Genomic DNA, 23,528 nt, shown 5'->3' with positions numbered 1-23,528 from the left:
AAAACTAATCACACTGAAATATAATGTCTCTGTGGATCCCCAAGTTAAGGGGATCATTCTATTCAAAGGAAAAGTTACCTGGGCAGTAATACAATACAGTTTCAGTCAATAACCATTAATAAAAAGTTTTTAAAAAGCCTTTTAAACTGACAGTTGAGGCAACAGATAATAGAAAGGGTTGACAGACCACACAACAGGTCCCAGAATAATGTTGTTTTGTTATGACACTGATGAGACAAAAAAATTATTTCTAGCCGAGCCACTGTTCGTGTAGACTTTGCGAATTTTCCCCTATCTATTTGGGTTTTCTATGGGTACTCAAGTTTCATCTCATATCCCCAAGATATGCACATCAGGTTATTTCACATGTCTAAATGGCCCAGTATGAGTGAGTGTGGGGTGTATGTAAGTGTACCCTGCAATAGAATGGTGTCCTGTCCAAGATTGGTTCCCACCTTGTAAACTGATCAGCTGGGAGAGGCTCCAGCCACCAGCAACCCTAACCTGGAGTAAGCAGGTTGAAAAATGAATAAATATATACAAAATTATTGCAAAAAAAAAAATGTGTCAAGTATACAATCATACAAATGCACAATAAATAAATGATGTAGTAAGAAAGTGCTCAGCAAGTCCATCATATTTGTTATTGTTTTTCAACTTCATGATGGTAGGAGGTGCTCATTACAATTTTTGCTTTACAAACATTTATTCCTTGATTTGACCCACCCCCACTATGACTATCACTCACTGATTCACTAAAAATTGGGTAAATAATTATCTCACTTGTTTTTATTAATCTTCCTTAAATGTATGTATGCAACTCACCTTTATTTCAAACTTTGGTATTAGACATGTTACAGGTCTTTATTTAGAAATGTGATATATTTGTGACCAGAAATATGCCACAGGAACTTAACTCTTGTTTATATTAACTAGCCTAGGGTGAAACTGGTTTCATTACATGTCATTTTGCTTAAAGTTGTGGTTTCTAAGAATCTATCAAAGACATTAAGTGAGGCTCTATATGGTGGTTATGAAAAGAATTGGGGCATTATGAAAGCACTCACAGCAGGCCGGGGACGCAAGTTGGAGAGAAAATCTAAACATTCCATTTATTAAGAGGAATAATTGGATGTTGCTTATAAAGACAAGTTTTCTGGCTGGGCACAATGGCTCTTGCCTGTAATGCCAGCACTTTTGGGAGGCCCAGGTGGGCTGATCGCTTGAGCTGAGGAGTTCAAGACCAGCCCAGCAACATGGCAAAATTCCATCTCTACAAAAAAAATACAAAAATCAGCTTGGTGTGGTGGTTGTATGCCTGTAGTCCCAACTCAGGAGGCTAAGGTGGAAGGATCATCTGAGCCTGGAAAGTCAGGGCTGCAGTGAACCATGATCACACCACTGCACTCCAGCCTGGGCAATGGAGTGAGACCCTGTCTCAAAATCAAAAACAAAAACAAAAACAAAAACACTTGGAAGTAAAACTACTCCTTTATCCATGGGCTGCAGAACAGATGTTGTATTGAACAGGCATGAAACGACATGTTTGTATATCTCCATCGGAGCTCTTGGGTTACTAGGAGCATTGTCAATGAGCAGTAACATTTTGAAAAAAAAAAAAAAATCAATCTTTCTGAGCAGCAGGTCTCAACAGTGGGCTTAATGTATTCAGTAAACCATGCCGTAAACAGATGTGCTTTCACCCAGGCTTTGTTGTTCCATTTAGAGAGCACAGGCAGAATAGATGCAGCTTAATTCTTAAGGGCCTTAGGATTTTCAAAATGGTAAATATAACATTAGCTTCAACTTAAAGTCACCAGCTGCATTTTCCTAACAAGAAAGCTTCCTGTCTTGAAGCTTTGAAGCCAGGCATTGACTTCACTTCTCCAGTATGGATGGCATCTTCTTCCAACAGAAGGCTGTTTAGTCTCCATTGAAAATGTGTTGTTTGGTGTAGTCACCTTCATCAATTATCTTAGTTACATCTTCTGGATAACTTGCTCTTTCATCTTGATTTTTATGTTCTGCAGATGGCTTTTCTTAAACTTCATAAACCAGTGCGAACAGTGGCTCATAGCTGTAATTCCAGCACTTTGAGAGGGTAAGGCAGGAGGATTACTTAAGCCTGGGAGTTCAAGAACAGCCTGGGCAATATAGCAAGCCCCATCTTTATGAAAAAAAAAAAAAATTAGCTGGACATGGTGGTGTGCATGTGTAGTTCTAGCTACTCAGGAGGCTGAAGCAGGACGATTGCTTGAGCCCAGGAGACAGAGGCTGCAGTGAGTTGACTGCCCCAGTGCATTCCAGCCTGGGTGACACAGTGAGAACCTGTCAAAAAAACAGACAAAACAAAAACACAAAAAAACTCATGACTCAACCTATGCTAGCTTCAAACTTTTCATCTGAGGCTTCCTCATCGCTCTCAGCCTTCACAGAATTGAAGAGAGTTAAAGCTTTGTTAAGGATTAGACTTTGGCTTAAGGAAATGTGGCTGGTTTGAACTTCTATCCAAACCACTCCAACTTTCTCCACATCAACAAAAAGGCTGTTTTGTTTTTTTTATTATTCATGTGTATACTAGAGTAGTACTTTTTAATTTCCTTCAAGAATTTTTCCTCTGCATTCACAACTTGGCTATTTGGTGCAATAGGCCTAGCTTTCAGCCTATTTTGGCTTTCCACATGCCTTCCTCACTAGCTTAATCATTTCTATTACAGCTTTTTGATTTAAAATGAGCAAGGTGAGACTCTTTCTTTTACTAGAACACTTGGAGGTTACTGTAGGTGTTAATGTTGCATCTCACAGAATAGGGAGTGCAGAGGAAAAGAAGAAAGGGAACAGCTGATCGGTGTAGTCAGAATGCAAACTTTTATAAATTAATGAAAACCATGTATTTATGTTACAATTCTGTTATAACATTTGCCACCTTACACTGGTGCAGTTCACAGTGCCCTGAAACAATTACAACAGTAACATCAAAGATCACTGATGACAAATCACCATAAAGATATACTAATTATAAAAAAGTTTGAGATACTGTAAGAATTACCAAAACGTGACATGGAGACCTGAAGTAAACATGTGTTGTTGAAAAATGTGGCTCCCATAGACTTGCTTTGCACATGGTTGCCCCAAACATTCAATTTGTAAAAGAAAAGAAACAAAAAAAAAAGGTAGTATCTGTATAGTGCGAATAAAGCAACGTGCGATAAAAGAAGGTATTCCTATGTAGAATACTACGATGGTTTTACAAATACCAAGTTTGTGAAAGTTAAGTATGTCAAGTATACAATCTTCTGGAGTTGAGTACAATACTAACATCTGGTAAAATTGTATGTTGCTGTGAATTTTCCAAAATAACAGATATCTGTGAAATCTTAATTGATATTTAATGTATTTTATATAAATAATTCAAATGCAGTTGAGAGTCTCATTTCTGTTTACAATAAGAAATCCTTTCAGAAATTATCTCTAAGAAGTATACATCTTAAAAAAATTATAAGAAGCCAAAGTTGGTATGTTTGGTACACAGTGTTTTTTAAAGATATAAAAATAAAGCATTAGGGTAGAAGAATTTACTGGAATCTTCCTACTTATTAACATAAGATCACTTTTTATACTTTTTAAAAGGCAATCCAAGTACACTACAAAGTGAATTTCTAAATTCCATGGGAGTCACCCAAGGAAGAAATCTAGTTTGGAAAACATGCCGTATCTTTGGTTGTGCTCAGTTCCTACATGCTTCCTAGAGCAAGAATGTCTCACACCATCCTTATGTATTTTTGTACAAGGTCCCAAATGCAAGCCAATTCTGTACTATTAGTTCACCTAAAGAAACAGTTATTTATCCCACAGGTTAGCAAACTTTTCCTTGAAGGCCCGGAAAGTAAATGTTTTAGGCTTTGTGGGACAGTTGGTCTATGTTTCAATTACTCAACTGTCCCTTTATAGCTCTCCAAAGCAATCACAGAACATTCATAAATGAATGTACATGGCTGGGTTCTAATAAAACCTTATTTACAAAAACAGGCAGCTAGCTCACAGGCCTGTAGTTACTGATTCCTGAATTCTATTCAATGCTAGAGAGCAAAGAACAGCCAAATGGATTAATAGGGGCCATGTGTCTGTAAACTGTCATCATAAACAATCTAAGGATTTTTGAAGGAAATTTTTACCATAGTTTTGCATTATATGTTGACATTCCCAAAGAAGATAGTCTCCAATGTACAGCCTCATTTCCAGTACAAGTAGGCACTTATTATTTCCCCAGCAGTGATTGTGACCTTCAAGTTAGCTAATCTATTGAACCTGTACCTAGATATGTAAAAAGATAGTAATACTCACCTCACAAGGTTGTCAAGAGTTTGAAGATTAAGACATACATAAAACACTTAGTATAGTATCTAAGAGTAAGAATTTAATATATGAATTTAGTTTTATTTTTATATACTTTGGTGCCTCAGTTTCATCATTTTTAAAATGGGGATAATACCAGTATCATCTCATAGGATTATTATAAGAATTAAATAAGCCAATAATATCTAAACAACTAAAATAGTGGATGGTACATAGTGTTATTTAAGTTTTAGCTCTTATTATGAACAAAGGTATTCTGATAGGCAAATCACTTAAAAGATAAGGTCCATGGTAGCAAGAGGAAATAGAATTACTGTACTGAGGGCTAAGATGGCTTGCATACCATTAAGTTTAAACAGATGAGTAAATGAGAAACAACAACAAAAGAACCAATGAATTTGGAGATCAGGAACTATTTATCTTCATTTTACAGTCTCCAGAAGTCATTTGAGATATAAGGACTTAATTATACTGACGTAGATCAATAATACAACTCAAAAATTTAGAAACAGAACAATAATATTTTCAGGGAGTCAGGTAAGAAATACACTATTACAATAACGGTTCAAGTTTTAATTTGGGACTTACTAAATAATATCAAATTATCCCAGAATCTTCCCCAAGTCTACAGTTGTAAAGCACTCAGTACAGCACTCCTAATTCTCCCTGTCCCCAAAACTAACAATTGGTACTATACAAGCCCAGAAAAATTCCAACATTATTATATGTTTTGTCTTTTAACATGTATTTATATATTTTAAGATTTTTTTCTTTAAAAATATACCATTTGAAAGACAATTAAATTAATATCTACTCCCAAAGAACAAAATCTTCCAGTTTCAGACACACAGCACTGACAGCAGTAAAACTTTGAAAAGCTCAAAGGAGAACTGCTGATTAGCTTTGGTGCACAATAGATCTCATGGAACAGAAGTAATTAAAGTTTTTTAGATAAGACAAAATATCCTAATAATAAAAAGCTTAATGTAAAGCTTTATCATTTGTCATGCACTAGGACATGAAGCCTATAATTAACCACATCCCACATGAGAAATTACACTTTCACAGCAGCTTTTGCATAACTTTTGTAAATTGCAAAGCTTTTTAAAAAGTGACAAATCTTGTTAAGAATGCAATGAGGTCCCATATTATATGAGTTTAACTCAGTTTGGTTATACTTGCTCTAGGGATGAGACAACTATATTTATATCTATAAAAGTACAGAGATGTTAGGCTTTTCAAAGAGCAATGAGCTTTAGAAAGACAGATAGATGAAAGGAAAGACTGGAGGGAGGAACAGAGAAAGGCAAGCTGGTTTTCTTACCAGCCTCCCCCAACAAAACCTCTAAATTACAGTGTTTCAGAATTAAAACAATAAAAAGTGTTGTGTTATATTAACCAAGGTAATTTTTTTAAAGGCTACAGATTACATTAGATATGGGAACTAGTCTCACAGTCCAAGAATTGTCATCTTATACTCTTAACATAAGTAATCATCTAGCTGAAACATGTTAGACAAAGACCCTCCTTAAACAAGTCTGACAACCATATGAACAATAAAGATCAACACCTCACATAAATATGACCATAATTTGTAAAAAGGAGTAACATCTAGTGTGAAAAATTAAATAAGAATGCTTGAGGTAACAATAGCAAATACAGTTAATCCAAAAGCCTAACATAAATCATACCAGGTAATGAAAAGTTGAAATCTTCACCTAGATCTTACAAGCTAGCTGCAAAGAGTGCCAAATTATAATAACCCTATCTATTTTCAAAGGTAATCAAGACTTAAATGTGGCAGCACTGATTTTACTCAGACTACCATCATTAAATAATACTCAAGTGACCCGACATAGGAGGGAAAGTCTGGAGGTTTAGCAAGTTTCTTCATAGCTCTTTGAGCATCTCATCCTTCCCACCCCACCCCTGACAAAGGAAATATTACACTCTATGTCACCGAGTTATTTTGAGAAATTAAAATAAAAAAAAAAGTACATAAAATGCCATCGTCAGGGCTTGGCATAGGGCAAACAAACCCTTATTAAGCAGTAAAGTTATTGCAGCTGTTGTTTCCAGTATTCTATCTTCACTGTGTCGAAGGTCAAGGAGTTACCAATACCAGACACTAATCAATTCACTATAAAAATCTCATCTTTCCTGAAATCTATAGATAAGGACCAAATATTTTAAAATACATCAGCCAAGATAACAGAACCAACAAGGCAATATCTCATCAGCACTTTATCTCTCTAAGCTGCATCATAAAATTGGTGGTAATGAAGAAATAGCATTCCTACCAATCTGCACAAAATGGTGCATAGAATAGTTCAATAAGTGAGGATACCAATAAGATATATACTGTCCTTCCCTCAATATACTTCGTGATAATCTGAAAACAATATGGAATCAGTGTAATAAATTAAATAACTTGGAAGCTACTCTCATCCATAGGTAACACATAAAGGATGAAATCAAAATTTTCAAAAATCTCCAGTAATTTACCCTGTTATATCAAGGGACACCTAAAAAATCCAACCCAACCCAACCTCCCCACGCTGCCATGACACAAACTTTCAAAAAAGGAAGATTCTTCAATTTGAGGGGTCATATATATCAACTTGAGCTTGTGAGTGGGGGGCAAAAAAAGGAGGGATAAATTAATATAACCAGCAAGCAGCTGGTAACAACCACCTACAGTGCTGATTTGTATGCTGGGCTGTTTTTCCTTCTACCATGCTTTATTCTTCAGGATTCAGCCGTAGGCTTTCATTTTTCAGAGAAGGAAAAGAATTCTCAAGATTCTCAATAAAATCTGCAAAATAAAGGACTGCTGCCCTAAGTAAACATAACCTGACCAGCACTTCATATCATCACCCACATGCTAAGTGATTCCTCAATCTGAAAGTACTGCTCTCTTCTAGGGTCCAGACTCATGTTTCCAGCCACTGAATGGGGTAACTTCATATATATGTGTAACAGAAGCATCAATCTGCCCAAAGCAAGAAAGCATGGCTCATTATCTTTCATTTCTAACTCTTAATCCTCCTGCTGGTAACGAATTCCTTCTCTCAGTGAATAAGTTTTATGGTCAACCAAGTTAGAAATTTCAGGGTTACTTTAGTGACTCCCTCAGAACCAAAGCCAATCTTAACTTAGCTTTCCCAACTTCTTTCCAATCTTTCCAATTTAATCCTGCCCATTCCCAATGCCACTCTCTAACTTAGATCGTCACTACTCATTTTGGGGCTATACAAGTATTTCACATGGTCTCTCTGCTTCTAGGCTCTCCTCCCACCTCCAACTATTCTTCCTTATGGTGGAAGTTAATGCTTCAAAACCCTTCATGTGTTTTTAAACACTTGGGCCAATGAAATGAGGTCTAAACTACTCTACATCATACTGAAAACCCTTCGCAATTTGGACTAAAATACCTTTCAAGTTTCTTCTGCCCTAAAAGGTCATGTTCTCTCATCTCTCCATACTTTTACTCACACAATTTTTTTATACCTGAAATCAACCTTCTACCATTAACCCTGCAAACTTTCTATAACAAAAACAGCCTTGGATATCAGATTGCTAAATTTGTGAGAAAGGAGTGGGGTGAGCAGAAACAGAAAAGGCCAAATACAAATTACTAACTTCTCAATTATAATTTAAAAGGTTTCTGTCCAAATGTGGAAATAAATATATAATGACCTACATCTCTGTGTGAGAAAAGATATTTCTTCCACTGGCCACAAAATTGTTTTACTATACAAATAGGTACAATATAATTGATCTTTAATAAACTACATTTTATTGTCAAAGTCACAAATGTTACCTTCAAACGGAATCCAAGCACCTACAATTAATCAGATAATCTTATTTATAAAGCAACACCATTTTGATGAGCTGCTTTTTCAAACTATGAGTTATAAAAATCCTACAGAATTATGATTTTATATTTAACAAACATAAAAAACATTAAAATGTTTTCATGGGAAACTATTCTATCCACTCATAAAGGCAGATTATGTGGGAAACTATTCTATCCACTCATAAAGGTGGATTCATAAAGCAAACATAGTTGTGCAACCTACAACAGAGTGTCAGTAGCGTAAATTACTCAGAATTTATACTATGTAGTTTGTCTTCTAAATGCCACAAGGCCTCACACAAATATAACTCCTATATAAAGGTAATCAAAGATTATATGGAAATGATTTATAAAATACTCAGGATAGTTACAAATCAAGTCTCTAATAACAGTCTAAAATAATAAACAACATATACTTTCTAATCGAGAGATGGAGAACAGTCAAGAAGAATCAGTCATAACATTTTACACTTAGTAACAGAGATGCCCCTCAACTTACAATGGGTTAGGCTCCAGTAAACCCATCCTAAGCTGAATGTATTTTAAGTCAAAAATGCATTTAATACACCTGACCTACCAAACATAGCCAATCCTAGCCTACATTAAATGTGCTCAGTACACTAACATTAGCCTACGGTTGAGCAAAATCATCTAACACAAAGCATATTTTTAATAAAGTATTGAATATCTCATGTAATTTATTGAATACTGTACTGAATGTGAAAACAGAATGGTTACACTAGTACTCAAAGTACAGTTTCTACCAAACGCATACTGCTTTCTCACCATCATGAAGTGGAAAAATTGTAAGTTAAATCATCATTGTGATTCAGGGATCTCTAATTACTTCTAAATACCATATGTATCATATATTTTTATGTAATTATGTAATCTGTGTACCAAATTCCTACTAAAAACCTACTATATACAAAGCACAGCTCACAGCAAGTCAGTATCTACCTTTAATGAACAATAGTGTGATAAAGTTCACATCTTCCTAAATACTAACGGATAAAATGTGAACTGTAAAAATGAGCTGACGTTTTTTAAACTCAAAACAAGTAAGTTTTAAAGGATACTGATCTGTCTGTGGTCTCCGAAAGTTCTCTGGAAGATTGGCTTCATAGAGTAGTCTTGCTTTAGTATTTCCCATATCTTGCATGCACTATAATAAAAAAAAGTATTTTCATTACTCACATGAACATTAAAAAGTGATTCCTGCACATACATACACATATACACATATACACAAATACCAAATAATTTATTATTTCCAATATATATTCTCCTTAGAAATATACTTTAAATCACAACTATGAAATTAATCACTCAAGTTAAAATAGAAGCATATTTTTAATCCTTCACATTTACCAACATATGTTGATCCATAGTCCATAATCTTCTAAATGTCTTTTTTTTTGTGAAAACAGTACACTTACTACTTCCTAAAAGTGAATTCCCTGGTAGTTTGCAGGCAGTATTGCCATTTTTTTTTTAGTGCACCACTTGAACAATGCTCCCATTTCCAGGGCTGACAAGTTTTCTTTGTTTTGAGCTTTGAAATACCCTGGGATTCTACTTATTTACAATTAAGATCACAATGAAGTCCAGATAAAAGAGAAACAGTGCTGACCTAGAACTCTGCAGAAATGTATTAATTTCTTTTGAGTTATTAATAATAATCCCTTTGAGGAGTTTCCCTACAAAACCCCACTAATAAATTGTGCCTAATGCCCAAACTTTACATATAAGTTCAGTTCATAGAACCTCCTCCCTAAAAATCTGTGAATTCCAATGGTAAGAACCATTACTCAGTAAGCACAAAACAATTTGATAATCATTTAAACCAGTTTAATTAAGTTTCAGTGTCGTCTATGAGGAATGACTAACCAAACAGTACTTCCTTGAGATTCTTTTTAGAAACTAAGTATAAGATTTACGAACATTATAATATTATATTACATCATTTACATAGAACTTGAGTTCCTTAAAATGTTTTAACTGGTAGAGAGATCAGTTTTCTTAATTTCTTTTTCTTTCTGATTTCCCAGACACACACCCCTATGTCCTTGAGATGACAATCCAGATTTAACAGGTTACCTGACATCTGCCTTGAGTTGCAGCCCTCAAGTGTACACAGAACTATCTTTCTTCAAACAAAAAATATAGCGACTCTTCTCCCAAGAGTTTTAAAGTGCACTAAATTCCAATATACAATCACCTCTAGGTTATCTATTCTTCCTCACCTCAATGTAAGTATTCTCTCAGAGTAAACTATATTTCTAAGTCTTTCCTCTAGAGATAATGAGAAAGTGAAGTAATGGAGAGGGGAGAAAAATAGATAAAAAAGTGGGGAGGCTTTATCATTAAGCTCTAAGATGACATAGAAGGCAGAATAAACATAAGCTTCAAAATTGTGTAAAATAAAAAAATTAAAAAGGTAAACAGTATAAAGTCAGAGGGTTCTATGACATCACAGTGGTACCAGCATGAAGTTAGCATAAGAAGAGTTAATATGTAATTCTGTGTGTGGAGAGAGGAGCTGAGAAAATATCAGTATAGCTCACCCTTCCTGAAAATCGAAAAAAAAAGTTTTCCATCTCAAGCACTCAAAAGATGTTGCATCTTTGTGCTGTGATGGGAATTTGTAAACAGAAGATGATCAAGTTATATAATCATAAAAACATTAAACATTTGGAAAGAACTAGACCAAGTAAAAATGTCTCTTAGTCTGCAATGAAGCGAAAAGTAATTCAGATACAGTTCACTGAGACTGCAAAAGTAAGAAAATTTGAAAAGTTTCTATCAAGCAAGCAAGAATATATAGAAATTTTAACAGAAAAGTTAATAAGATTAAAAATACTATACTATATCTCATCAATCCTCATTTACATTTTTTCACATTTTAACATCTTTGAATTAGGAATGCATCTCACAATTGATGGTGTCTAATAATTGGTATTTTTTTCTTATTAGTCCATAAAGCAGATGTGCTTCTTACAATCAGCAGTATCTTATATTCAACGACTATGACTGTACACATTTATTTAATGTAGCTCATTAATATCTTAGGGGGAAAATAAAAAATAATTAGGAACAAGGCAGACATGTACATTACACCAAACTATTAAACATTGTTCTAGTGATGTTATCCCAAATAGATAGTAACACTAAAATCTGAAAGGTAGAGGTGATGTGAAATAATGAGTCATTTCTATAGGAGATCGCTGCCAAAAAGTGACTGGGTAAAGGTGCATGTATGGGTTTGTTAGTTGGGATTTGGGGAAACAAGAATTCAATGACATCACAGATGTACAGAGATCATTTGGTGACTATAAAAAAATACATTGGTAAGCTTAGTTTCTAGGTTTCCAAAAAGTAGACTAGAAAAGGGTGGAAGGTAGGGGAGCAGTGGAAGAACCAGTGAAAATGAAAGGTTGGGCAATTTGGAAATGAGAGGGCAGGGGAATAAAACAACAGGAGCTAATGTTTTGGGGAGGTGATAAAGAATATGGTGCAAACTAGCTGTCCTCAAGGACTCAAGGCCCTGAAGAGTAAACTCTGCCCAGTAACTAGCAGAAAAAAAAATAATTAAAATAGCATAATAGCTACAGTGACAAGCATTAGCCTCAACACTTTACCTGTATTTGCAATTTTAAATTTCAAAACAACCATGAGATAGGCATTATTATCCTAATTTTACAAGAAAAGAAACAGAATCTGTAAAGATGTTAAGTAACAGGCCTAAGATTCTATCAGTCTCCATAATTCAACTCGCAATAGAACCAACATCACCCATTAATGATTTTTATATTTCAAGCTTCGTCCAGTGGAACTGGGACTATGTGCTGCAGGGTTTACTAACAGCAGGCTCTTTGTTTTAGAGGTCTGGTTTTCATTTTACAGAGAGGAAACTGAGGCACAAAAAGGTTGTATGATTATTCTACTGGGTAATATAATGCATCACTGAGATGGCTGAGACTAAGATCCAGTTCCTTCACTCCCAATCCATACCACCATGCAGCAGCTAGTCAAAATAAGTATCTAGGAAATTTTACAACATGACAGAAGATGCTATAAGTGTTACCTCTATTATTAAAACATCATTCCTGTTGTTAAAACATTATTCCTTTTCTTTTGGTTCTCTCACCAAAAATGCTTCTACTTATTCTTTGGCAATTAATTATTCAGTTTTCCAAAGCTAAGTCAAGCAGACTGGCTGCAAAAAAAATGGGGAGTGTGGAGGGGATGACATATACTTTGTCTAAAAGAAAAACTAAGCTCTATTTTTTAAATTATTTTAAATTATGGGTAATAAACTAGCTATCTGAACCTCTACCATCCAGTTCCTATGAATCAAGCCAGATCCTAAGTACTATTTTAATACTTAGTACTTAACATCATTTTGAAACACTTACGTTTTCTAAACTTGCTTTCACTTGTCCAATAGGAGGGATAATTGTAAGGCTATCAAATAAACCACTAAAAATTCAAAGATCTTAGTAATTTTGAAAATTCTTCGGCTTTAGAGAAGTCGCATCATTCCCTGTCAGTATGTTTTTTCTCTTTATCTCACACTTCAAGTATGAAAAAAGAAAGGGGAGGACTCTGAATTACTTAAGTTAAAGTTTCTATTAAATTTATTTTTAAAATATTTTTAAGTAGACATTTATTTACTTGTTAAACTATACTTCATTTCAAAATGAAGATTTAAAAAACAAGTCAAGCATCCAGTGAGGAGAAAATGTATTGACATTCTTGACAAAGTAAGAAATGATTGTAAGACTCTGTTAAATACAAACTCAACATTCATGTTTAAGAAAAATATACTAATACACTGAGGAATAAGTGAACATGTACTTCATAGTTAAGATAAATGCCAGTAGACTGATCGTATTTTTATTTTTATTTATTTTTTCTAAGACAGAGTCTCACTCTGTCACCCAGGCTTGAGTGCAGTGGCACAATCTTGGCTCACTGCAACCACCATCTCCTGGGTTCAAGTGATTCTCCTGCCTCAGCCTCCCAAGTAGCTGGGATTACAGATGTGTGCCACCATGCCCAGCTAATTTTTGTATTTTTCGTAGAGACAAGGTTTCACCATATTGGCTGGGCTGGTCTCAAACTCCTGACCTCAGATGATCTGCCCGCCTGGGCCTCCCAAAGTGCTGGGATTACAGGCATGAGCCATCGCACCCTGCCAACTGAACATATTTTTTAAACTACTGTTATTTACTTTTCCCATTAAATTCAGTCTGTTCTCATTTAACATATGTTCCCAGAATGATGAATTTTGTACCGCACTTTTTTAATTGACTTCATCCAATTGGATCTTCATCCAAACTTACCACCCTTATAATTACAAAGGAAAGCTTCACCTGGAAATAGTGTAATAAACCATTTAAGAATCCTAAACCCTACTATTAAAAGTATTTTGCCCTCATCAATCAATAATCAATGTGTTTTTAGTTTCCCCACATAACCTAGTACATACAACACATCACCAGCCCAAAGCATCACATCACTTGAAAGTCAGTATTTTCAAATATTTTCTGAATTGCTGAAATTCATCTACTGCCTAACATATTGTCGTCATAATCTAATGTATATGAAACATTTCTATTTGTGAAACTTCCTAAGTACAAAACATTTTACCCAACCCCAGTTTTAGCATTAAAACAGCAAAACCTCTATTCTAAAACAATTTTAAGTCATTTATGTTTTACAGAGACTGAAGAGACTTTGGGCTGTCAATTTAAAATTTTAACTGACATTTGCTTATCACATTTGTCTAATTTAATAAACTAAAACATACAAAAAGTAACACATATAACAAAACATGGGAATAGATAAAAAGAAAGTAGGCAGAATCAATGAGTAGGCAAGCAAATGTAATACGAGATTTCATTCATTTTTAACAGTACCGTAAATGTTAAAAAAAAAAAAAAAAATCACTGTTTCATGTCAACAGGGCATCTCCAGTGACAAATGGCAATTAAGCAGCACACAACAGTTTTACCGAAAACAGAATCTTGAAACAAATGTGTGAAGATAAAGAGTAGGAACAGATAAAACAAAATGTGCCCAAGTTTACGTCATTGTCAGGATCAGGAAACAATAATTAAATATAATAAAAGGCAAAATAAATGACATGCCACCTGAAATTCCAAATTAATAATTCATTCCCCTGAAAAGAAGACTTGTCAAATATTTTGTTTTAATCTTCCAAAATCTTGGAAACCAGAGGTCTCTAAGTGAAGAATCTACTTCAAAGTATGGCTTCTATTTGTCCTAGACCAACTACAGCCAAATACAGTCTATTCCACGCTCAGTGGCTAAGCCTCATAAATGTGGCTTCTTGGACATTCCTTCTTTGTACATCTCCCTTTTTCTCAGTATCTTCTTCTTACCCCTGTACTTCGTCCCTCAGATGCTAAGAAGTACCTGAGCAACAGACATTAATAGTAAAACTAAAATTCATTCTAATATATTGTTTCAGGAAGCTATCTGCATAGTTTTCACAAATTTGTATGTGTGCACTGACTTGCCCTTTGAAGTTTACTGATTGTTTTTTAAAAATGAGCTAAGTGGGGGAAAAAATAATAGAGAAGCAGATATTGCAACCGATTAGGTTACAATTAAGTTGCAATTAGATCTTCTAAATTCTCAATGGCAAAACTGCAAAATGTTAAAATAATCAGTCAAATCTTAAATATCAATGTTTAACAGAAGGATGCTACATGCCTATGTTTAATCTGGAGGAGGAAAATTAATCTAATAACTATTTAAAATTGTTTCCTACCCAACTAGATATGGTTTGGTTTTGTGTCCCCACCCAAATCTCATCTCGTAATACCCACAAGTCATGTGTTGGGAAGGGACTTGGTGGGGGGTGACTGAATCATGGGGATCTGTTCCCCATGCTGTTCTCATAATAGGCAGTTCTCATGAGATCTGATGGTTTTAAAAATGGCAGCTTCCCCTGCATGCTTCTCTCTCTCCTGCTGCCATATAAGATGTGCCTTGCTTTCCCCTCGTCTTCCGTCGTAATTGTAAGTTTCCTGGGGCCTCCCAGCCATGAGGAACTGAGTCAATTACACCTCCTTTCCTTATAAATTGCCCAATCTCAGGTGGCATTTTTATAGCAGTGTGAGAACACACTAAGACACGAATTTTCTTCTACTCCATTTTCTGAGGAACTGATTGAGAGAAAGAAGAGTCCTACCTACGGGTCAAAAGATTTTTGTAAGGATATAAAAATGTATGCCAACTGTAAGTCTATGTATATATATGCATAAAATATTTGAGGAAAAATATACAAGAAACTGATAAACATGATTACTTCTATGGAGGGCAACTGAATGGCAGAGACAGAAGTGGGAGGGAGAATATTCACTGCACTTTTGTACCCTTTAAAGTTTGTACCATGTCCACATATTTTCTATTCCCAAGAACTGAATAAAATAATTAGAGGGGACTATAGTAATCCTGCATTGTTTCTAAATAAAATACTATCTAGAGGGAGCTTAAATAGGGTATCCAAGCAGTACCTGAATCAGAAAAAGGAGACTTTTACTAAGGAGAACAAAGTCTTCTGAGAAATCAAAAAGATCATGAATATATATTTTTAAAAATCTCATCCAAGCAGATCTTACACTCAAAATACATTCAAAGCATAAATATGGCATTTATTGACCATGCATTTTTCCAGTATCATCATCATCTTATAGAAACATCACTGTTGGGGGGGCGGAGCAAGATGGCCGAATAGGAGCAGCTCCAGTCTCCAACTCCCAGCGCGAGCGACACAGAAGACCGGTGATTTCTGCATTTTCAACTGAGGTACTGGGTTCATCTCACTGGGGAGTGCCGGACGATCGGTGCTGGTCAGCTGCTGCAGCCCGACCAGCGAGAGCTGAAGCTGGGCGAGGCATTGCCTCACCTGGGAAGCGCAAGGGGGAAGGGAGTCCCTTTTCCTAGCCAGGGGAACTGAGACACACAACACCTGGAAAATCGGGTAACTCCCACCCCAATACTGCGCTTTAAGCAAACAGGCACACCAGGAGATCATATCCCACACCTGGCCGGGAGGGTCCCACACCCACGGAGCCTCCCTCATTGCTAGCACAGCAGTCTGTGATCTACCGGCAAGGCAGCAGCCAGGCTGGGGGAGGGGCGCGCGCCATTGCTGAGGCTTAAGTAGGTAAACAAAGCTGCTGGGAAGCTCGAACTGGGTGGAGCTCACAGCAGCTCAAGGAAACCTGCCTGTCTCTGTAGACTCCACCTCTGGGGACAGGGCACAGTAAACTAAACAAACGCAGCAGACACCTCTGCAGACGCAAACGACTCTGTCTGACAGCTTTGAAGAGAGCAGTGGATCTCCCAACACGGAGGCTGAGATCTGAGAAGGGACAGACTCCCTGCTCAAGTGGGTCCCTGACCCCTGAGTAGCCTAACTGGGAGACATCCCCCACTAGGGGCAGTCTGACACCCCACACCTCACAGGGAGGAGTACACCCCTGAGAGGAAGCTTCCAAAGCAAGAATCAGACAGGTACACTCGCTGTTCAGAAATATTCTATCTTCTGCAGCCTCTGCTGCTGATACCCAGGCAAACAGGGTCTGGAGTGGACCTCAAGCAATCTCCAACAGACCTACAGCTGAGGGTCCTGACTGTTAGAAGGAAAACTATCAAACAGGAAGGACACCTACACCAAAACCCCATCAGTACATCACCATCATCAAAGACCAGAGGCAGATAAAACCACAAAGATGGGGAAAAAGCAGGGCAGAAAAGCTGGAAATTCAAAAAATAAGAGCGCATCTCCCCCGGCAAAGGAGCGCAGCTCATCGCCAGCAACGGATCAAAGCTGGACGGAGAATGACTTTGACGAGATGAGAGAAGAAGGCTTCAGTCCATCAAATTTCTCAGAGCTAAAGGAGGAATTACGTACCCAGCGCAAAGAAACTAAAAATCTTGAAAAAAAAGTGGAAGAATTGATGGCTAGAGTAATTAATGCAGAGAAGGTCCTAAACGAAATGAAAGAGATGAAAACCATGACACGAGAAATACGTGACAAATGCACAAGCTTCAGTAACCGACTCGATCAACTGGAAGAAAGAGTATCAGCGATTGAGGATCAAATGAATGAAATGAAGCGAGAAGAGAAACCAAAAGAAAAAAGAAGAAAAAGAAATGAACAAAGCCTGCAAGAAGTATGGGATTATGTAAAAAGGCCAAATCTACGTCTGATTGGGGTGCCTGAAAGTGAGGGGGAAAATGGAACCAAGTTGGAAAACACTCTTCAGGATATCATCCAGGAGAACTTCCCCAACCTAGTAGGGCAGGCCAACATTCAAATCCAGGAAATACAGAGAACGCCACAAAGATACTCCTCAAGAAGAGCAACTCCAAGACACATAATTGCCAGATTCACCAAAGTTGAAATGAAGGAAAAAATCTTAAGGGCAGCCAGAGAGAAAGGTTGGGTTACCCACAAAGGGAAGCCCATCAGACTAACAGCAGATCTCTCAGCAGAAACTCTACAAGCCAGAAGAGAGTGGGGGCCAATATTCAACATTCTTAAAGAAAAGAATTTTAAACCCAGAATTTCATATCCAGCCAAACTAAGTTTCATAAGTGAAGGAGAAATAAAATCCTTTACAGATAAGCAAATGCTTAGAGATTTTGTCACCACTAGGCCTGCCTTACAAGAGACCCTGAAGGAAGCACTAAACATGGAAAGGAACAACCGGTACCAGCCATTGCAAAAACATGCCAAAATGTAAAGACCATTGAGGCTAGGAAGAAACTGCATCAACTAATGAGCAAAATAACCAGTTAATATCATAATGGCAGGATCAAGTTCACACATAACAATATTAACCTTAAATGTAAATGGACTAAATGCTCCAATTAAAAGACACAGACTGGCAAACTGGATAAAGAGTCAAGACCCATCAGTCTGCTGTATTCAGGAGACCCATCTCACACGCAGAGACATACATAGGCTCAAAATAAAGGGATGGAGGAAGATTTACCAAGCAAATGGAGAACAAAAAAAAGCAGGGGTTGCAATACTAGTCTCTGATAAAACAGACTTTAAACCATCAAAGATCAAAAGAGACAAAGAAGGCCATTACATAATGGTAAAGGGATCAATTCAACAGGAAGAGCTAACTATCCTAAATATATATGCACCCAATACAGGAGCACCCAGATTCATAAAGCAAGTCCTTAGAGACTTACAAAGAGACTTAGACTCCCATACAATAATAATGGGAGACTTCAACACTCCACTGTCAACATTAGACAGATCAACGAGACAGAAAGTTAACAAGGATATCCAGGAATCGAACTCATCTCTGCAGCAAGCAGACCTAATAGACATCTATAGAACTCTCCACCCCAAATCAACAGAATATACATTCTTCTCAGCACCACATCATACTTACTCCAAAATTGACCACGTAATTGGAAGTAAAGCACTCCTCAGCAAATGTACAAGAACAGAAATTATAACAAACTGTCTCTCAGACCACAGTGCAATCAAACTAAAACTCAGGACTAAGAAACTCACTCAAAACCGCTCAACTACATAGAAACTGAACAACCTGCTCCTGAATGACTACCGGGTACATAACGAAATGAAGGCAGAAATAAAGATGTTCTTTGAAACCAATGAGAACAAAGATACAACATACCAGAATCTCTGGGACACATTTAAAGCAGTGTGTAGAGGGAAATTTATAGCACTAAATGCCCACAAGAGAAAGCAGGAAAGATCTAAAATTGACACTCTAACATCGCAATTAAAAGAACTAGAGAAGCAAGAGCAAACACATTCGAAAGCTAGCAGAAGGCAAGAAATAACTAAGATCAGAGCAGAACTGAAGGAGACAGAGACACAAAAAACCCTCCAAAAAATCAATGAATCCAGGAGTTGGTTTTTTGAAAAGATCAACAAAATTGACAGACCACTAGCAAGACTAATAAAGAAGAAAAGAGAGAAGAATCAAATTGACGCAATTAAAAATGATAAAGGGGATATCACCACCGACCCCACAGAAATACAAACTACCATCAGAGAATACTATAAACACCTCTACGTAAATAAACTGGAAAATCTAGAAGAAATGGATAATTTCCTGGACACTTACACTCTTCCAAGACTAAACCAGGAAGAAGTTGAATCCCTGAATAGACCAATAGCAGGCTCTGAAATTGAGGCAACAATTAATAGCCTACCAACCAAAAAAAGTCCAGGACCAGATGGATTCACAGCTGAATTCTACCAGAGGTACAAGGAGGAGTTGGTACCATTCCTTCTGAAACTATTCCAATCAATAGAAAAAGAGGGAATCCTCCCTAACTCATTTTATGAGGCCAATATCATCCTGATACCAAAGCCTGGCAAGGACACAACAAAAAAAGAGAATTTTAGACCAATATCCCTGATGAACATCGATGCAAAAATCCTCAATAAAATACTGGCAAACCGGATTCAGCAACACATCAAAAAGCTTATCCACCATGATCAAGTGGGCTTCATCCCTGGGATGCAAGGCTGGTTCAACATTCGCAAATCAATAAACATAATCCAGCATATAAACAGAACCAAAGACAAGAACCACATGATTATCTCAATAGATGCAGAAAAGGCTTTCGACAAAATTCAACAGCCCTTCATGCTAAAAACGCTCAATAAATTCGGTATTGATGGAACGTACCTCAAAATAATAAGAGCTATTTATGACAAACCCACAGCCAATATCATACTGAATGGGCAAAAACTGGAAACATTCCCTTTGAAGACTGGCACAAGACAGGGATGCCCTCTCTCACCACTCCTATTCAACATAGTGTTGGAAGTTCTGGCTAGGGCAATCAGGCAAGAGAAAGAAATCAAGGGTATTCAGTTAGGAAAAGAAGAAGTCAAATTGTCCCTGTTTGCAGATGACATGATTGTATATTTAGAAAACCCCATTGTCTCAGCCCAAAATCTCCTTAAGCTGATAAGCAACTTCAGCAAAGTCTCAGGATACAAAATTAATGTGCAAAAATCACAAGCATTCTTATACACCAGTAACAGACAAACAGAGAGCCAAATCAGGAATGAACTTCCATTCACAACTGCTTCAAAGAGAATCAAATACCTAGGAATCCAACTGACAAGGGATGTAAAGGACCTCTTCAAGGAGAACTACAAACCACTGCTCAGTGAAATAAAAGAGGACACAAACAAATGGAAGAACATACCATGCTCATGGATAGGAAGAATCAATATCGTGAAAATGGCCATACTGCCCAAGGTAATTTATAGATTCAATGCCATCCCCATCAAGCTACCAATGAGTTTCTTCACAGAATTGGAAAAAACTGCTTTAAAGTTCATATGGAACCAAAAAAAAGAGCCCGCATCTCCAAGACAATCCTAAGTCAAAAGAACAAAGCTGGAGGCATCACGCTACCTGACTTCAAACTATACTACAAGGCTACAGTAACCAAAACAGCATGGTACTGGTACCAAAACAGAGATATAGACCAATGGAACAGAATAGAGTCCTCAGAAATAATACCACACATCTACAGCCATTTGATCTTTGACAAACCTGAGAGAAACAAGAAATGGGGAAAGGATTCCCTATTTAATAAATGGTGCTGGGAAAATTGGCTAGCCATAAGTACAAAGCTGAAACTGGATCCTTTCCTTACTCCTTATACGAAAATTAATTCAAGATGGATTAGAGACTTAAATGTTAGACCTAATACCATAAAAATCCTAGAGGAAAACCTAGGTAGTACCATTCAGGACATAGGCATGGGCAAAGATTTCATGTCTAAAACACCAAAAGCAACGGTAGCAAAAGCCAAAATTGACAAATGGGATCTCATTAAACTAAAGAGCTTCTGCACAGCAAAAGACACTACCATCAGAGTGAACAGGCAACCTACAGAATGGGAGAAAATTTTTGCAATCTACTCATCTGACAAAGGGCTAATATCCAGAACCTACAAAGAACTCCAACAAATTTACAAGAAAAAAACAAACAACCCCATCAAAAAGTGGGCAAAGGGTATGAACAGACATTTCTCAAAAGAAGACATTCATACAGCCAAGAGACACATGAAAAAATGCTCATCATCACTGGCCATCAGAGAAATGCAAATCAAAACCACAATGAGATACCATCTCACACCAGTTAGAATGGCAATCATTAAAAAGTCAGGAAACAACAGGTGCTGGAGAGGATGTGGAGAAATAGGAACACTTTTACACTGTTGGTGGGATTGTAAACTAGTTCAACCATTATGGAAAACAGTATGGCGATTCCTCAAGGATCTAGAACTAGATGTACCATATGACCCAGCCATCCCATTACTGGGTATATACCCAAAGGATTATAAATTATGCTGCTATAAAGACACATGCACACATATGTTTATTGCAGCACTATTCACAATAGCAAAGACTTGGAATCAACCCAAATGTCCATCAGTGACAGATTGGATTAAGAAAATGTGGCACATATACACCATGGAATACTATGCAGCCATAAAAAAGGATGAGTTTGAGTCCTTTGTAGGGACTTGGATGCAGCTGGAATCCATCATTCTTAGCAAACTATCACAAGAACAGAAAACCAAACACCGCATGTTCTCACTCATAGGTGGGAACTGAACAATGAGATCACTCGGACTCAGGAAGGGGAACATCACACACCGGGGCCTATCATGGGGAGAGGGGAGGGGGGAGGGATTGCATTGGGAGTTATACCTGATGTAAATGACGAGTTGATGGGTGCAGCACACCAACATGGCACAAGTATACATATGTAACAAACCTGCACGTTATGCACATGTACCCTACAACTTAAAGTATAATAATAATAAATAAATTTAAAAAATAAAAAATAAAAAAAAAAAGAAACACCACTGTTGCTGATGATTAAAACTTTAAATTTTTAATGTATTTGTGTGGGAGTGGGGAAACTACTTGCTCTATTATTTTCTAGTCATTAAAAGCTTTAAAACACAAACACTAGGATTTTCAACTGAAAATCTTATTTTCAGCTGAATGTATATTTTTTTAAAAACTTTTATAAAGATAAATGAATATTTTTAGTCCCTGGATAAATTCTTCATGGCAGTAACTCACCTCTACTACTACTTGAAATTTTCCAGAAATTTTTCTATCTTCCTCTCAAAAGCCACCAGGATTTCTTGCATAGGAGCAAGCCTTTCAGGACTGGTTTCAAGATTTTTTGGATTCCAGCTGCTGGAAAAGAAGGGCCACCGTTTTTGGTCTCAGGAACTCTTTGGAAATATTTAATACAGAGTCCATTCCTTCAGTTTCATAAAATTGTTTTTTAGGGGAAGTTATTCTCTGTTTTAATTATTTTTTTAAAGAATAAATCACACAATTCAAATTTTTTAATGATGACATGGAATTAGAGGCAGCAGTTTCCATACTTTTCACAATTTCTAGATATTCTCAGATACTGATTTATCTGTTGCAGCATTTGCTAATTACTACAAACTGAGAGAATGTTTTCTTTTTTGTAAGCAATGCAATTAAACACTGTTATGACAAAATTGGAAAAGCTTCACATTACACTCTTCTGTCATCTCTACTTAATATAATATCCATATCATTTAAAGTCCAGGTATAAACTATCCACTTTTGCTCTGGGTGCTTAAGGCCCAGCTCAGGAATCATCCTGGACTCTCCCCTCTTCTGCCAAAAGTCTTGGTTATTCTAACTCCTCAATATATTCTTTGTAGGCATCTCCTGTTTATCAAGTCCACTGCCATTACCTTAATTCAGGATCTAGTCATCTAATGCCTAGGCTACTGCGGGAATATTTTAAGAGCTCCCTACTCTCTCCCTACTATCACTCATAAGATCAGCACCAAACCAGTCACTGGCTGTAACCTTCACCATTACCTCCAATGACACATATAACTGCACCTAGCAGTCTGGTCAAAGAACTTACTCAAACACGACATGCTTTCTCCACCTTTCTACCAGAAAGGCCCTCAGCACACTGTGGTATGCATTCACTGATTAATAAACAAATAAAGGTTACTATAAAAATAATAGTGATACATTTAAAAAATATTAAAACCTACCATATGACCAGATAATACAATACAAAAAAAAAAGCCACTTTTTTGATGTGCTGAAGATCACCCACCAATTAGTTAATAGAGCCAGAAGCAGAACCCAATTCTACAGTCCCAGGACATTATTTTAACTACGCATGCTATCTTCTATCATAATTATATTCACACAAAGCAGGAAAGAAAGTGA

At 36.7% G+C, this 23,528-nt stretch overlaps 1 protein-coding gene across 6 annotated transcripts in view; it reads right to left on the bottom strand.

Moving 5' to 3' along the window:
- Positions 1 to 23,528, bottom strand: part of SMAP1 (small ArfGAP 1) — a 428,466-nt gene that overhangs the window by 89,725 nt on the left and 315,213 nt on the right. For 5 of the 6 annotated variants that reach the window (XM_050789718.1, XM_050789720.1, XM_050789724.1 and 2 more), the window contains one exon: positions 9,295 to 9,380. In XM_050789718.1, the coding sequence (XP_050645675.1) occupies positions 9,295 to 9,380 (86 nt within the window). Of the gene's footprint in view, positions 1 to 9,294; positions 9,381 to 22,373; positions 22,597 to 23,528 lie in introns of those variants that run through there. The other variant, XM_050789723.1, reaches the window with a different exon arrangement.

Source organism: Macaca thibetana, chromosome 4, assembly GCF_024542745.1.
Source record: "Macaca thibetana thibetana isolate TM-01 chromosome 4, ASM2454274v1, whole genome shotgun sequence".
NCBI lineage: Eukaryota > Metazoa > Chordata > Mammalia > Primates > Cercopithecidae > Macaca > Macaca thibetana.
The sequence above is the reverse complement of the archived record's forward strand: the minus strand, read 5'-3'. Positions and strand labels throughout refer to the sequence as shown.